General features: G+C 52.0%; 2 protein-coding genes across 2 annotated transcripts; both read right to left on the bottom strand.

Annotated features, from left to right (window-relative positions):
• Positions 1-1,049: 1,049 nt before the first annotated feature.
• LOC117836990 (uncharacterized) lies at positions 1,050-1,968 on the bottom strand. Its single transcript, XM_034716524.2, has one exon. It carries the CDS (start codon positions 1,675-1,677, stop codon positions 1,258-1,260), a length of 420 nt encoding a protein of 139 aa, XP_034572415.1. The 5' UTR covers positions 1,678-1,968; the 3' UTR covers positions 1,050-1,257.
• A 12,196-nt stretch (positions 1,969-14,164) lies between these two features.
• Positions 14,165-15,006, bottom strand: LOC140221499 (uncharacterized). The gene has a single exon (XM_072291197.1). The coding sequence runs from the start codon at positions 14,833-14,835 to the stop codon at positions 14,395-14,397; it is 441 nt and encodes a 146-aa protein (XP_072147298.1). The 5' UTR covers positions 14,836-15,006; the 3' UTR covers positions 14,165-14,394.
• Between the last annotated feature and the right edge of the window lie 609 nt (positions 15,007-15,615).

Below are 15,615 nucleotides of genomic sequence, written 5' to 3'. Positions count from 1 at the left end.
ATCGTACCTATTCACGTATTTCTCCATGATCCATTTCACCGTTGATCGAAAAATGAATAGTTTGGATGGCTCAGGTGGTCACGTTTAGAAAAGTGAAAAATCCGTATTCCTTTCAGCAACCGTGCCTGTATCTGTACGCGAGTAAGAACTAACGACTCGTCGCTGGTACTTTTGGTTGTGTTTTTAGCGGGGAAGGGACGGTTGGGCCGGTGAGAAAAGCTTACAAAAGCTTAAGAAGGCCCAGCAGCACGGGAGAGTTTGGGCTTAACTGCTTCGACTATTGGGCTCGACAAGTTGCTGAACTTTTTGACGCAAGGTCGATGGCCCATCAGAAACAGTCGCCCACTCACCGTTGCAGACTCGCAGGGCGCGGCGGCAGTTCTCAAACTCGGAGCGAGCTGGACGGCGGGCACACCGAGGAGGCGAGGACGCCGCACGGCCGCCGCGTGCCAGCGTTGGCACGGGAGTACAGCTCTTCTGTTTCGTCATCAAGACAAGGACCCTGTCTTGTCAGATGCAAGTCGCGGCCGAGAGAAGGATCAATGGCACAACTCGTCCTTGACAGACGTCACGGTTTCGCCACAGGTGGCTGATCGATTCGAAGGCTAGTAGAATACTGTGCGTCTGTGCCGACGACGTAGAAACACCATTGACACATTGGGCGCTTACTATTATCACCATCTTTGCTTCGGAACTCTGAACTGAAAACGACATGTTACCGCACAAACCCCTGCAAATCGTGGTGGTTTTGGTGCTGATCTTTGCCTTTCTTTCTTTTTCGAGGGAGAGGTTGGTAGGTTGGGACTACTCCTTTTCACCATGGGGCAACACAATAGAAGTCAACTCAAAACTCAGAAGTCTCCTGGCTGACGACGTCAATGCTTCTCATGGCCTGCAGCACTTTCTTGATTTGGCCGCCCACTAAAGTGCAGGCCTGCCGTCCGGTTACACAAACAAAAATCCGAAACGCTCATCGGTTTTTTTATATAATATATATATATATATATATATATATATATAGAGAGAGAGAGAGAGAGAGAGAGAGAGAGTCAACTAAACTCCAACGGGTCCATATCGCTGTGAGCGAATTTTTCATACAGATCCCTAGATGATTTCAAACTCTAAACAACGAACCAAAAAGGACCCAACAGTAAATTCGCACCCCTATTCGGAAGAGACGACTTGGAGGGACTCCAAGAGCGGCTCCGACGTCCAGAGCGGCGCGCACCGAAGCCCTGGAGGACACACGGCGTCGGCCTAGGCGCGGACGGCGCCGGCGTCCGCGAACCGGAGGCCTCCATCGCCGCCGCGCGCGGCCCACGCCACGCCGCGGTGCCCCGTTCCGCCGGGCGTGGCGCCGCGTAGTGCCCGCCGCGTGCTCGTGTCCATCGTCGCCGGCGTCGACACGGAGAGCCCGGCGTGTTCGGCAGCGTGGTGCGTCTCGAAGTCGAGCGGCTCGTCGGCGTCGCCCCCGCATGACGACGCTGCCCCGACGGCTAACGCTGCGCTCGGCCCGAGGACCCTACTGTCCGCGGCGCCGCGGCTGTTGTGCCATATCCCCAGGCAGTAGGACGCGGAGCAGAGAGCCGCGGCGAGGAGGAGGGTCAGGAGGTCGACGCGCGTGAGCGAGCCGCACCTCCTGCCGGCGCGCCCGCCCGGCGAGCCGTCGTTCGCCATGGCCGGCCGCGGCGAGGGGAGGAGGACACGGGGCAGAGGAAGTGGAAGGGAACTGACGCGGTGCAATAACAATAGAAGCTAAGGTTTTATATGGTGTTGGCTCCAGGCTCCAGCTAAGCGAGGTGCTTAGACCGTTCTAATCGGCTAATCCATGGTTAGCAATAGCATAAGTACACTTATTATGATGCGTAATTACGATGGCTAAATCTTGCCGGCTGCTGACTTCAGGCTCAGGAATGATGAAAGCAGCATCTTTTGCAGTTAGAACGGTGCCTGAAAGTTAAGCAAGTATTTCGAAACGCCGCATGTTGCTAGTACTGTTTAATAGACTAACGTGTCGAGATGAATGATTAGGGGAATGCTTGCGGTCTTATCCGTTTGCTGGAGAGTTGTGACCTGGACGAGAATCTGTGTCCTCCACCACAACAAAAATTCAGTATTATTTCACTGGTCGCTCCTGAGTCCTGACGAGCACCAACGAGTTGGTTTGCAATTAGTGGACGTGCGGAACGGGTCCATCTTGACGTGCGTTGACTCGATTTGTTGTTGGTCAAGTTTCTATCTCCTTCGTACGGGCCCCGACAAGGCCTGCTTACGTATGGGCCGGACCCGACTACAGATGCGGTGTTTGTGGAGGGAGGGCCCTGATGGCATAGCTGTAGCCCAGCCCACTATCTCTCCAGCGAAAAGCGCTCTCCACAATCAGCTTAGACTGATGCACATCTACGGCATCAATCCCTTTGCATCAGAATGCCATTGTTACGGCATCTTCCATACGATCTTAGAACAGGGATATAACTTTGTAAGTGTGAAACTACACATCATCTTGAGAGAATGTTATTATCCTTTGTCATTCACACACCGATGATGCTTGTTTTGTCCTCAGGACCCGGACGTATGTAACAAGAGCGCGCGAAAAGATTTCTTTGAAGCCACTGCTTAATCTCATCGCAACTATCAGTTTACCACCATCAGTACTTGCCCAACAAAACAACTGTTACCACGAACACACAGCACGGCGGACGGATAGAGGGAAAGAGAGGGAGAGAGAGGCCTCGAAATGAACCGGGGAGCCCCCTCGTGGGTGGCGCAGTCCGATAGCACACGAACCTGTGTGTAAACTGAGAACGCAGCCAAAGGCGACGGGACGTTGCGTGACCGTCCTCTTGGGTCTTGGCCTTTCTCGCCGGCCGAACGCTATCACTTATCACCCACATGTGCTTCCATCTTCGTGCTAACCTAGCTCTCATTAGCTCGCTGCGGGAAGCTGCCCGCTCGGCCCAATTCCGGCAACCAGGACGAGTGCGCTCCAATCCCTCGCATGTGAGACGGTGGCCGGGCGCGTGAGAGGACAGGCCGCCGCGATGTCAAAAGGAGCACGCCATGCCCGGGCTAGGAGCCTGTGACACCAACCCCTGACCTCTCTCCCTCCAGTTCACCACCACCACCCAGAAAGAACTGCTTCACGCCTGGTTCCCCGCAGAGAGAGGTGAGCGGCTGGCCGGCTGTAGCGGCGCGAGAGGTCAAAGCGGCGGACGGTCGATGGATCTGGTGGCGTGCCGCGGGCTGGCCTAGGCGGCAACCGTGCTGCCGAGCATGCGCGGGTATGCTCTCTTTGGATCTGATTTGTTCAGTTTGCTTATCTTTTTTTTCTGGAAAACATGTTGCGTTCCTCAACTTTCATGTGAAAAAATGTCGCATACGCATTTTTCCTTTTTCCCAAACCAGTTCCTACCATTAGATCATCCAACTAACCTTATTACCATGGCTACTTCCAAACAGGCACTCCCTCGACAGCGCCGGCTCGCCGGCTCGCCGCTGGTGAGCTCAAGGCCATGTCTGGGGCATTCATGGCATCGGGACTGATCCTGCTGTTCGGGCTGACCCTGGCGTTCGCCCATCCGCCCGAGTGGGTGTCGCTGGCTCGTGAGACCGGAGAGCAGCCGCTCCGGGCCCGCCTCTTCGAGTTGCTCAACAGGCTCGCCTTCGTGGACGCGGCGGCCCTCGTCGTCGTCGTCCTGTGCATCGACCGGCTGCGGGCGGCTCCCGCGCAGCAGCGCGCTCTGGCGTCGGCACGGCGGCTCTTCGTGGCCGCCGTTGCGTTCCACGCGGCGTCGGTCGCCGTGGCCGGTTCCGATAGCTGGGGCGCGACGGCGGCGGCATTCTCGATCGTTGCCACTACAGCACAGCAGGCCTTCCAAGGCGTTTTGCTAGAGGCGTATTGCCAAACGCCTCGGTTCCTCTGAAGCTACGGCGTTTTTCTCAAATCGCCTAAATACATCAAACATTCAAGGGCGTTTTTTGTAGAAGGCCTAAGAAGCAAGGTCCTTGGGAGGCGTTTTTCTGAAACGCCGTTTACATGGAGGCGTCAGGCGTTTTGCAAAAGACGCCTGCAAAAGGAACCCTATAGAACCTAAAAATAGCAAGGAAACCCTTCCACCTCCAAAAAAGCATCGCTGCCTTCCTGGCTCCCGTGAAGTCCTTGCGCCTCCACCGAACGCAGAAGGGGAAAACGTAAAGAGAAAACCAAAACAATTTCGAATCAGCACTAGGGTTTGGGAGCTCCACCGCCGGGGATCCTCGCCGCCATCGGAGCCGACCTGGTCGTCCACGCTAGGGTTTGCTACCTCACTCACAAGGGAACATTAGCAAAGCTTTCAACTGCAAGTTGGTGGATGCATCCGATGGCCACGGAAGAACGTAAGATGGCACAAATTTTTAGTTTCTTTTAAAGTCTACGTGCATTAGCAGCTTTATATTTATTTTTTCTTAACTATATTGCAGCTTGAACCACTGGATGATGGAAGTGGTGACCCGCGGCCTCCAAAGCAAGACTCTGATAGGAGAACCACTAAACTGTGAATCTGCCACTTGTAGCCTCCAAAGTATACCAACTGTGAACCTTCTTTATTTAGGATTAAATTTCATCTGCCAACTGTGTAAGGGCCTGTTTGTTTCCACCCTCCTAAAACTTTAGCTCCTAAAAAGTGACTAAAATGTGACTAAAGTGCCAAACACTCCTCCTAAAAAGTGACTAAAATCTTTTAGGAGTCTAAAAAATTTTAGTCCCCCCACCCCCTCCTAAAGCCTCCTAAAACGGACTCCCACTACCCCTCATTTATTGCCCTCTCTCTCTCCCACCCTCCCTCCCTCCCAGCCCCTTGCCGCCATTCTGCCCGCCACCGGCGTCCCTCCCGCCTGGCCCCCGCCAGCGACGTCCCTCCCGCCGCCCGTGCCTTCCAATGCCTTCCGCCCGACTCCCGCCGCCCGCCGCCGCCGCCCATCTTCAGCGAGTTCTGCGACCCGGCGCCATCCCCCACGCCTTAGCTACGCCCTCAACTTCAACGATGGCCGCGCCGCCGCTGCCGACCTCGTCCTCGTTGCCCCCAGTGGCGCGCTGCTCCGACGACCCAACCGCCACCTCCTCCGGACCGAGCTGCACCCCGCCGCTCTTCTTGGCCGCACCCTCACCCTCAACACACCCACGCACACAGGCACGAGCCGGCAACGCATGGCCGGCCGTGGCCTTGGCCGGCGGCGGGGAATGGCAAGGCGCGGCCGCGCGGGAGGCAAAGGGGAAGCTCGACGAGGCAGGGGATCTCACCAGCAAAGGGGCCGGCGGTGACGAGGAAGCGTCGCAGCAGGGTCTTTGATAGTTTTAACTATGTGTTGCAATTATTGAACTTTTAGCGTCGTTTTCTGATGTGGAGTTCATTTGCGGAATTTGTGATTCAAATGGCACTATTTTGCGATTAACAATATGTGTGAGATATATATATTGTTTGGAGCTGAATGGCATGGCATTGTTGATTTATAAACGCCCCCAAAGGTCTTTTAGGCATTTCAAAAAGTGCCTAAGAAGATATTTGAAGGTGTTTTCAAAAATGCCATATAATCTGTAGAAGGCGTTAAAAAAAATGCCCTCCAAAAACTTCCAGGCGTTGGAAAAGCGCCTGCGCATATGACTTTTGGAGGCGTTTTTTGAAAGGTCTTCTGCGACTTTTCCCTTCACTGAATACTGTAGCATTTTTTGAAATGCCCACTAAAACCTTTTGAGGCATGTTTTTTATCTACAAACACTACCGGAAAACTGAGTATTTGTCCTAACAGCTAAGTCCCCGATGAGGCTCCCGTGAACCCCTTTAGGATCGGATGGAGCCTTCACCCGGTACTAAAGATTGCACTGGGTGAAGCCTCCACCGGTACTAATTTGGGCTTCACTAGATTGAAGTCCACCACACGCGTCCGCTCCTCACTTTCTTATCCGCATGCCTCCCTCCCTCTCCCAAACGGCCCTCCTCTCTCCCTTCTCCCCCCACGGCAGCCTCCCTTCTCTTCCTCCCATTCTTCCAAGCGCGGCCCTCCCCTCCCCTCACGGCTGCCCCTCCCCTCTCCCCTTCGCGCCCCTCACTGTGACGCCGGTGAGGAGCGGCGGCGGGGCGAGGTGAGGTGACAGCACGGCGGTGGGGGAGCATAGAGGCGGAGTGGCGGGCGACGGCACGGGGAACTGCAACGAGCAACGGCGGGTGGAGCAGTAGCGGGCGATGGCGTGTGGAGCAGTGGGATCTACAGGCCGGCACAGTGGGAGAGCGTGGAGGCGCGGGGGGCGGGGGGCAGCGGGATCTAAGGGGTCGCGGCGCGGCAGGACGAAGTGCGTGAAGTCATCTCTCTCTCTGGGCGAGGACGACCGACGGCGCGAGGGGGCTAGCAGAGCGTGTCGCGAGGGTGGCCGGCCGGGTGAGGGGGCCAGCAGGGGGTCGCGGGGGAGGCGAGGCGGCAGGGACAAGGGCCGGGACCTAGCTCGGCCGACGAGGAGGAAGAGCGGCCGGCGGTGACGAGGAGGAAATGCGGCTGGCGGTGATGAGTCGGAACGGCGGCGCTTTCTCTCTTCGGTGCGGGGCTCAGGTGTTGTGTGGCTGGGGCTCCAGTGCTCGCGCGGACGGCGGCGGGGAGCGGCCGGGGCTTTGGTCGGCAGATTTCTTTTTTTAATACTCCTTTTGTACCGATTATTTGACCGGGTACTAAATACTGATATAGTAGTACTGGTTGCACAACCGGTACTAAATGGGGGTTTGAGACCGGTGCTGAAGATGGATTCCCCAGCAGTGAGAGGTGTTTAAAGATGCCTTTTATTTGCATCTCTGCTGTCGTGCGATCACGTGGTTCTACGCCCTCGGGGAGCTGAAGGGAAGGCTTTTGGGTGCTTCATTTGTTGGTCTAGCTGGGTGCATGAGCATCTTCGTTTGGAGTAGTATTCCATGATGCATGGATGATGGATGGATGAGCATCTTCATGGCGGCGTCTCATCATGTGTAGTCCTGAAGATATGGACATGGAGCAATCAGGGATGAGTTAACCCCTGAAGTTCTCGTGGTTAATTTAGTCTAGCTATATACAGTAGTAGGTACTGGCCTGTTAGTTAATCGGGTTTATTTGGATGCTCTCGATGCAAGTTGTACCGATCGGTAGTAGTTTGTCCAGGCCCAGGAAGTATCCTAAGCTATAAGCCTCTTCTAATGTGTCTTGGTTTAGTAGTCTGTATGCAGGTCTGGGTTTGCGATGAGATCGAGTGACTTGTGTTTGGATGCATGCATGAACAACTGATGTTTTCAGCAAATGTGTGTGTTCCCTTTAATCTTTGTGCATGGCCATGTAGTTCAGGGTCTTCAGTCATGTATAACCGCTTGTGCCACGCAGTTGTTGGTCGCCTGGTACTATAGCAACTTCTTTACACGCCGAGGATATCGCTTTTGTCCCCATCTCAATTGCCAATAATGCAGACGCGTACACTGCTCCAACATTCGATAGCCCTTTTTTTTTTGAAGCCAACGTTCGATAGCTCTTGCTACTTAGTACTTAACACGGTGTGATAATAACTACTAATAACGTTCTAATCGCCACCCGGGATCGTCGCAAAATGCTTCCCAAGCCACCGTTTGATCTCACCAAATCCATTACAATTTGCGACCAAAAAGTAAAAACCTGTCACGATCATGCTGCCGGAGGGAGGGAGCGAAGATGCATGGCGAGACCGCCATGGGACTAGTCACATGGGCGCTAGCCAGTCGTCTTGCATGCCCTTCGTGGCTACTTCTGCAGCAGTCTGTCCACGTACGATAGCATACTATCACCGCAGTAGCAAACGATCGAGGACGCGCGTGGCCACCCTCTCATCGGTCGATCGTTTTCGTGCTCCTCCAGTCCTCGCGCAGGGCAAGTCGCGCAGGGCGAGCAAGCAATAATGCACGCGGTCATGTGACCCATCGACCAGGCTAGTCTGGGTTGAGCGTCTGCCAAAGAGACGCCATTGACTAGGGAGCGGCATAGTTAAACCAGTTACTGTTTCATGCGCTGCATCGGAAGATTTGGGTCTCGTTTGTGATGAGAGTGACATGGTCAGATGAATATTAGATAAACTAGATTCTGTTGTATAAACGGAATATATATTGTAACAGATTTGAACATGGAGATTACATGGCTGGAGATATTAGAGATAGAGTTGTTGTAATCTAGTTAAACTCTAGCCGAGTTTATCTCCATGATTCCTTGTGTAATACACCACGTGAGAGATTGTTTCTCGCCTATATAACATGCAGCCGCCTATATAACATGCAGCCGCCGGCCAGCACGAGGCACGGCGTTCCACCCAATCCTATAGCGCCTATGAGTTTCTTATATGGTAACCGTAGCCTAAGATCCAATCCAAAACCTCCACCATAGCCTCATCATCTGCCCCATCAATCCCTTGGTTGGCATTGCAATCACCGAAAAGCTTTTCAAATCCAACCATGCCATGTGGAGAGCGCATCCTCGCTGCCGTCCGCAGGTCGCGCCTCGTCGGTCACCTCACCGGCGCTATTCTTGCTCCAGCTCATGAAATCGATAGCAAGGATGCCACCGGGAAGGACGCCAAGCTTCCAAACCCAGCATTCAACGAGTGGTATGCGAGGGACCAACAGGTTCTCAGCTTCATCTTCGGCTCCCTAGCGCGGGATGTCACGTCTCAGGTGTCCGCCAAGGAAACGGCGGCTGAGTTATGGTCTGCAATCGAGGCAATGTACTCATCGCGGACCAGGGCACATGCAGTGAACACGCGTGTCGCTCTTGCAACAACCCAGAAGGGCAATCAAATGTTGCAGAGTTTGTTGGCAAGATGTGGTCTCTTGGTGATGAGATGGCCACCGCTGGCAGGCCCCTCGAAGAAGAAGAGCTCGTGGAGTACATTCTCACGGACCTGGACTTCGACTTCAACCCGATCGTGTCCATTCTCCTTGTCCAGAAGGGGTCGATCTCCATCGAAGAAGTCTACTCCTAGCTCCTCGCGTTTGAGACGCGCATGGAGCTCCTCGGCACTGGCAGCTCCGGGTCTTCTGCTAACATGGCAAACCGGGGAGGCCATGGTGGCAATGGTGGTTGTGGCCGCGGTTCTGGCCGTGGCCGTGGCACCCCCAGATGTGGATGCGGCTCAAGCTCAAGCATGCCCAACAACAACATCAGATGCGGCTCAAGCTCAAGCACGCCCAACAACAACACCAACAACTTTCGCCAAGGAGGAGGCGGCCGTGGCAACAACAACTTCGGTCGTGGTAACAACAATTCCCATCCCTTGTGCCATGTTTGTCTCAAGGTTGGGCATACTGCAGATCGTTGTTGGCATCGCTATGAAGAAGACTACGTTCCTAAGGAAAGACATGTGGTGGCGGCAGCAGCATCTACATCCTACAACATCGACACGAATTTGTACACCGACACGGGCGCCACCGACCACATCACTAAAGAATTGGAGAAGTTAGCCTTCCGTGACAAATACAATAGCACGGATCAGGTTCACACTACTAGTGGCACTGGTATGAACATTAGTCATGTTGGTAAATCTATTATTCGTACACCTGTTCGTAGTCTTGATCTTAATAATGTTCTCCATGTACCTGATGCCACTAAGAACCTTGTATCCGTCCATCATCTTACCACTAATAATAATGTCTTCTTAGAATGTCACCCTGATGTCTTCTTTATAAAGGATCGGGACATGAAGAATATTCTACTTAAAGTGGCGTGCCAAAGAGAATTGTACCCTCTTCCTTCTACATCAACTACAAAGCAAGCTTTTGGAGTCAATAACCCATCTGTTGAGAGGTGGCATGGTTGCTTAGGTCATCCTTCAGCTCCCATTGTTGAGCGTGTTCCTAGAGATTATAAACTTCCTTTTAGTTCAGATTTGAATAAAACTTCAGTGTGTGATGCGTGTCAACAAGCTAACATTCATTAGTTGCCATATCCTGTCTCAACTAGTGTGTCTACTCATCCTCTTGAGTTGATCTTTTCTGACGTTTGGGGGCCTACACCTGATTTTATTGGGAGATATAAATATTATGTTAGCTTTATTGATGACTTTAGCAAATTCACTTGGATTTATCTCCTTAGATTCAAATCCGAAGTTTTCTAGAAATTTCATAAGTTTCAACAACTAGTTGAGAGACTCTTCGATCGTAAGATTGTTTCAGTCCAAAGTGATTGGGGAGGCGAGTGTGAAAAAACTGCATTCGTTGTTTACCAAAATTGGAGTTACACATCTTGTCTCATGCCCTCATGCGCATCAACAGAATGGTGCGGCTGAAAGAAAATATAGGCACATTGTTGAAGTCGGTTTGTCTCTTCTTGCTCATGCACATATGCCCCTCAAATTTTGGGATGAAGCTTTTCTTTCAGCAACTTATTTGATTAATCGCACTCCTAGCAGAGTGATCAATTTTGACACGCCCTTGGAATGTTTGTTTCATACTAAACCGGATTATTCAGCTCTTCACCTTTTTGGTTGTGCATGTTGGCCTAACCTCCGACCATACAATAAACACAAGCTAGATTTTTGCTCCAAGCAATGTGCGTTTCTTGGTTATAGTAACTTGCACAAAGGACTCAAATGCCTTGACATAGCTTCTGGAAGGGTTTACATCTACCGCGATGTGGTGTGTGCCTTCTCTACTTTGCATCCCAATGCTGGTGCCCGTCTTTGCAAAGAAATCCTTCTCCTTCCTCCTAATCTTCTTAATCCTACATCAGGGGGCGAATCTATAGATAAGCACTTGACTAATGCTTCTAATCCTGCTGGTTTTGGTGAAGAACGACAAGAAATATCAGATGTTGGAGTTTGGGGAACAGGCGCACCGTTCCAAGGTGATCCGCCTGCAATCTGCTCTGAATCCTCCTCAGGATCGCCGCCACCAGATGTGTCTCCTAGCGCGTCAGTGTCCTCTCCCACCAGGTGCGCTCCGCACCAGTCCTGCCTTGACACGTGGCAACCTCTGGCTCCCTCGCCCGCTACCTCACGCGGAGGCTGTTGGTTTGCGAGATGGAAGATTCCGCCCGGCTACATGACACGGGCGTCGCTGTCGAATCCTCTTCGAGACTTGCGTCCATATCTTCTACGACCGAGCCATCCACGATACATCCTGATTCTGCTGGTGATCCTAATTTGCCGGGTCAACAAAATCATGCATCGCTTGAGAACTTCCAAGAACGCAACTCCTAGCTAGCATAAGACGATTCAAGGTATATATTGATGGTACTGTATGTTATGGGTGTTTTACATCTAGTGGAGAGCCTCAAAATTTTAAAAAAAGCTTTGCATGATAAACATTGGAAACATGCCATGGATTTAGAGTATGATGTCCTGATAAAGAATAAAACTCGGCACCTTGTTCCACCTCAAGAGGGCACAAACATAATAGATTGCAAATAGGTTTATAAGATTAAGAGGAAGTCTGATGGTAGCCTAGATAGATATAAAGCTCGTCTAGTTGCAAAGGGTTTTAAACAATGGTATTGTGTTGATTATGAAGATACCTTCAGTATTGTGGTTAAGATGACTACTATCAGAATTATCCTTGCTATTGCTGTCTCAAACGGTTGGAGTCTGCGACAATTAGATGTGCAAAATACCTTTCTTCATGGAGTGCTTGAGGAAGAGGTCTACATGAGACAACCGCAGGGATATGCATAGCAAGGTATGCAAAATTTTGTGTGCAAGCTTGATAAGGCTCTATATGGGCTAAAGCAAACTTCACGTGCTTGGTATGCACGATTCATCGCTAAGTTAATCCAGCTCGGGTTTTGTTCATCTAAAGCTGATACATCTTTGTTCTACTTTAACAATAATGGAGTGACAATATTTATATTGGTATATGTTGATGATATAATAGTTGCTAGCTCTAATTTGAAGGCTACAGAAAGATTGTTGTCTGGTTTGAAGGAAGACTATGCCTTAAACGACTTGGGCGAGCTACATTATTTCTTGGGAATTGAGGTAAATAAGGGAAATGATGGTATAGTTTTAACTTAAGATAAATATAGTCCTGATATGTTAAAAAGGGTGAACATGGCTGATTGTAAGTCAGTTAGCTCTCCTCTTTCGACAAGTGAAAAGCTGACGGCATTTGAGGGTAAATCTTTGGGAGCTAATGATGCTACACAATATAGGAGTGTTGTTGGAGCTCTTCAATATTTAACATTGACACGACCTGATATTGCTTTCTCAATTAACAAAATTTGTCAGTTTTTACATTCTCCAACAATGGTTCATTAGGCTCCAGTAAAGAGAATTCTGAGATATGTAAAGCAAGACACTAAGATTAGGCTAAAGATCAACAGGTCCAAGTCAATGTTGGTGACATGTTTCTCAGATGCCGATTGGGCAGGTTCTCTTGATGATTGAAGATCTACTAGAGGGTTTGCTATTTTCTTGGGTTCGAATCTGGTCTCCTGGAATGTAAAGAAACAAGCTAAAGTATCGAGGTCGAGCACATAAGTGGAGTACAAGGTTGTTGCTAATGCTACGGCAAAAATCATGTGGGGAAATTGGAGTAAATTGTCCCGCCACAGCAAAGCTTTGGTGTGACAATGTGGGTGCTAAGTACTTGTCTACTAATCCTGTTTTTCATGCCAGGACAAAGCATATTGAAGTAGACTATCACTTCGTGCATGGGCGTGTTGCAAAGAACTTGCTACAAATAGATTATGTGCCTTCTAGAGATCAGGTGATGGATGGTTTTACAAAGCCATTAACAGTTCGACAACCGGAGAATTTCAAGCACAATCTTAATCTAGCTCGGTTATGATTGAGGGGGAGTATTAGATAAACTAGATTCTGTTGTAAACCAAATATATCTTGTAACAAATTTGAACATGGAGATTACATGGCTGGAGATATTAGAGATAGAGTTGTTGTAATCTAGTTAAACTCCAGCCAAGTTTATCTCCATGATTCCTTGTGTAATACATCACGCGAGAGGTTGTTTCTCGCCTATATAACATGCAGCCGTCACCCGACGTTCCACCCAATTCTATAGCGCCTCTGAGTTTCTTATAATGAAAAGTGTTCTTCTCGCTTTATGTCTCCGTTTTGATATTAATGTGCGGATTCAATGGAATTCATGGGATTTCGGCTGAAAAAAGAAGGGCACAAAAAATCCTTAATTTGGTGGATCGCCTCCTAGAAATCCTTAATTTGGTGGATCGCCTCCTGCAAGCGAGCTCAGCGAGATAGTTATTTTGGAAGCCCACACAAGTGGAAAGAACAGTGACGGCTTGCGGCCCAGCAGCCTTTCTGACCGGCTCGGGCCGAAACAATCGTCCAGCCAGAACAAGGAGTTCCAAGTACTGATGACGCCTCCAGCTGGGGCTCTCTCTCTCTGAGGCCACTGAGGCCGCGGCCGCGGTGCTCCATGGCGGTGGCCGGTGGCGGCCATGGTGCCACGCTGACGCAGAACTGCCGATGCTGACAATGGGAGACGCGGTACTGGTAACATGCCGCGAGGCCGCAGCAGCGAGCTCGACGAGCCCGTCGTCGGTTGTCCACGTGCGAACCGAGGAAGGCAGGACGATACGTCGCCCCGGGGGGGCAGCTCAGCTCCGCGCGCCAGCTACCCCGCCGCGTGGCCTATTGTTTTGCCATCGAGACAACGACCGACCATGCCGGAGATCAGAAGTCGCAGCGGGAAAGAACTCAATCGCCCTTCTCTTCAGACACTACACCGACGCCTGATTTTATTTTGGACTTCGGGGTCTTGAGCGCGCGCACCACCGCATCACCCGATCGCGTCTCGTCGGATAGAATTTTGTCTGGTGCTCCGTATATTCGATTCGATGGTACTGGCATCACAGCGGACGGAGAGGCATGTTTCCGTCTCAACACTCGTCAGTTCGTCACACAGGATCCAAGCGCAGCAGCTCGCAAGAAAATGACATGTTGCTGTACAAGATATTGGATACGGAAAGATCTTGCAAGTTCCTTCCGCTTGCTGATGTGTCGCCTGCTCGCTCGATGTGATCACTGCACGAAAATGTCAAGCTCGGCTCTCGTTGACGAGGTCGCTGGCTGTCCTCACCTGCCGTCCTTTCTTGATTTGGTCGCCCACTAAAGCGCAACGATGCCGTCCGATTACACGCACGCAGACGTAGGCACGCACCGCACTAAACTCCAACAAGTCCCTATCATCGCAACGAAAATTTTCACATAAATCCTCCGAATCATGTGTACTGTACATACATACATTGCTCTAAAAACAACAAAGAGAGGACCAAACGGTAGTTTCGCATTTCGAACGGACGAAACGAACCACGGCGCCATCGGGATTGTGGCCAGAGCCGCGAACTCAACATGGCTCCGGCTCCGGCGTCGAGACCGGCGCCCGTGCCTGTCGCCATCACGTCCACGCGTGCTCAGTGCTCACTCTTGCCAGCGGCGGTGGCCTCCGCACCAGCAGGGACCGGATTCCCCGTCCGCGCCACGGCCCGGCTCGCGGGCGCCGTCCCGGCGCCGCGCAATGCCCGCCGCGCGCCGGTCGTCCTCGTCGCCACCGCGGACACGGACAGCCCCGCGCTCTCGGCGGCGTGGTGGGCCTCGAATTCAAGCGGCTCGTTAGCGTCGGCCGCGCGGGCGCCGCCACCACCGCCGCAAGACGGTGTGGGGACGGTCGCGGCCGCGCTGGGCCCGAGGACGCGGCTGTCCGCGGCGCCGCGGCTGTTCTGCCATATTCCCAGGCAGTAGGACGCGGAGCAGAGCATCGCGGCGACGAGCAAGGTCAGGAGGTCGCCGCGCGTGGGGGCGCGCCACCTCCTGCCGCCGCCGGCGCGGCCGCTCTGCGGGACGGTGTTCGCCATGGTCGGCGAGGCGTGGGGAGGAGGAGGACGACGAGTCGACGAAAAGGCGAGGCAGAGGAAACGGAATGGAGGGTTGGCTCGATCGGCGATACGCGTGTGCAGGTCGCTTTTGAGGGAGGGTGGTGCAATAAACAGAGAACCGGAGGTTTCATATGGTGCAGGCACCAAATAAGCGAGGTGCTTAATCCGTCGTTGACAATGACATGATAGTGTTAAGCTAGGAGCACCCATTGCGGTTTTTTATTGGGAGAAATCTATATTTGACACCAGAAATTATTCTTTGGCTCTCAAATTTTTTTTCCTTATTTGACATTAACTTCAACTTTAGTTCCCAAATTACTAAGTTCAACTTTCCTTCCCAAATTGACACTTTGTTCGATTTTCCATCCGACCACCGTTAAATTCCCCATGAAAAGACTATTTTGCCCCTGTGAATAATGTGGGTCCCACTGCAACCACCCTTCTCCTTCCTCCTTCCTCTCTCTCGAACTGTGCCACCGCTCGCACCCTACTTGCAGCATCTCTCAAACTAAAGCAAACATTAAAAGAACTAATCATGATAGAGGACCAAAGGGTCGTCGGCCCCCACCGTCGTCGTGTGCCCAGCCCAGCTGCCCGGCCGCCCTCTTCGTGAGGTACTACATCCTGGCGAGCGACAGGCGGCGGCGGCTGCGTGTGGACCCGTTCTGGAGCGACCTCGCACGCTTCGAGCGCTGGGGGGCCGAGCGCGGTGCCGAGAGGTACTGCGGGGATCGCGTTCGAGCTACGCTGGTGGCGGCG

The sequence above is a fragment of the Setaria viridis genome, chromosome 9 (genome assembly GCF_005286985.2).
Source record: "Setaria viridis chromosome 9, Setaria_viridis_v4.0, whole genome shotgun sequence".
In the NCBI taxonomy this organism is placed as follows: Eukaryota; Viridiplantae; Streptophyta; class Magnoliopsida; order Poales; family Poaceae; genus Setaria; species Setaria viridis.
The sequence above is the reverse complement of the archived record's forward strand: the minus strand, read 5'-3'. Positions and strand labels throughout refer to the sequence as shown.

Bases quoted from the DNA above. Each gene is read 5' to 3' on its own strand.
- LOC140221499 (XM_072291197.1), bottom strand. From the start codon at position 14,835: ATGGCGAACACCGTCCCGCAGAGCGGCCGCGCCGGCGGCGGCAGGAGG.
- LOC117836990 (XM_034716524.2), bottom strand. From the start codon at position 1,677: ATGGCGAACGACGGCTCGCCGGGCGGGCGCGCCGGCAGGAGGTGCGGC.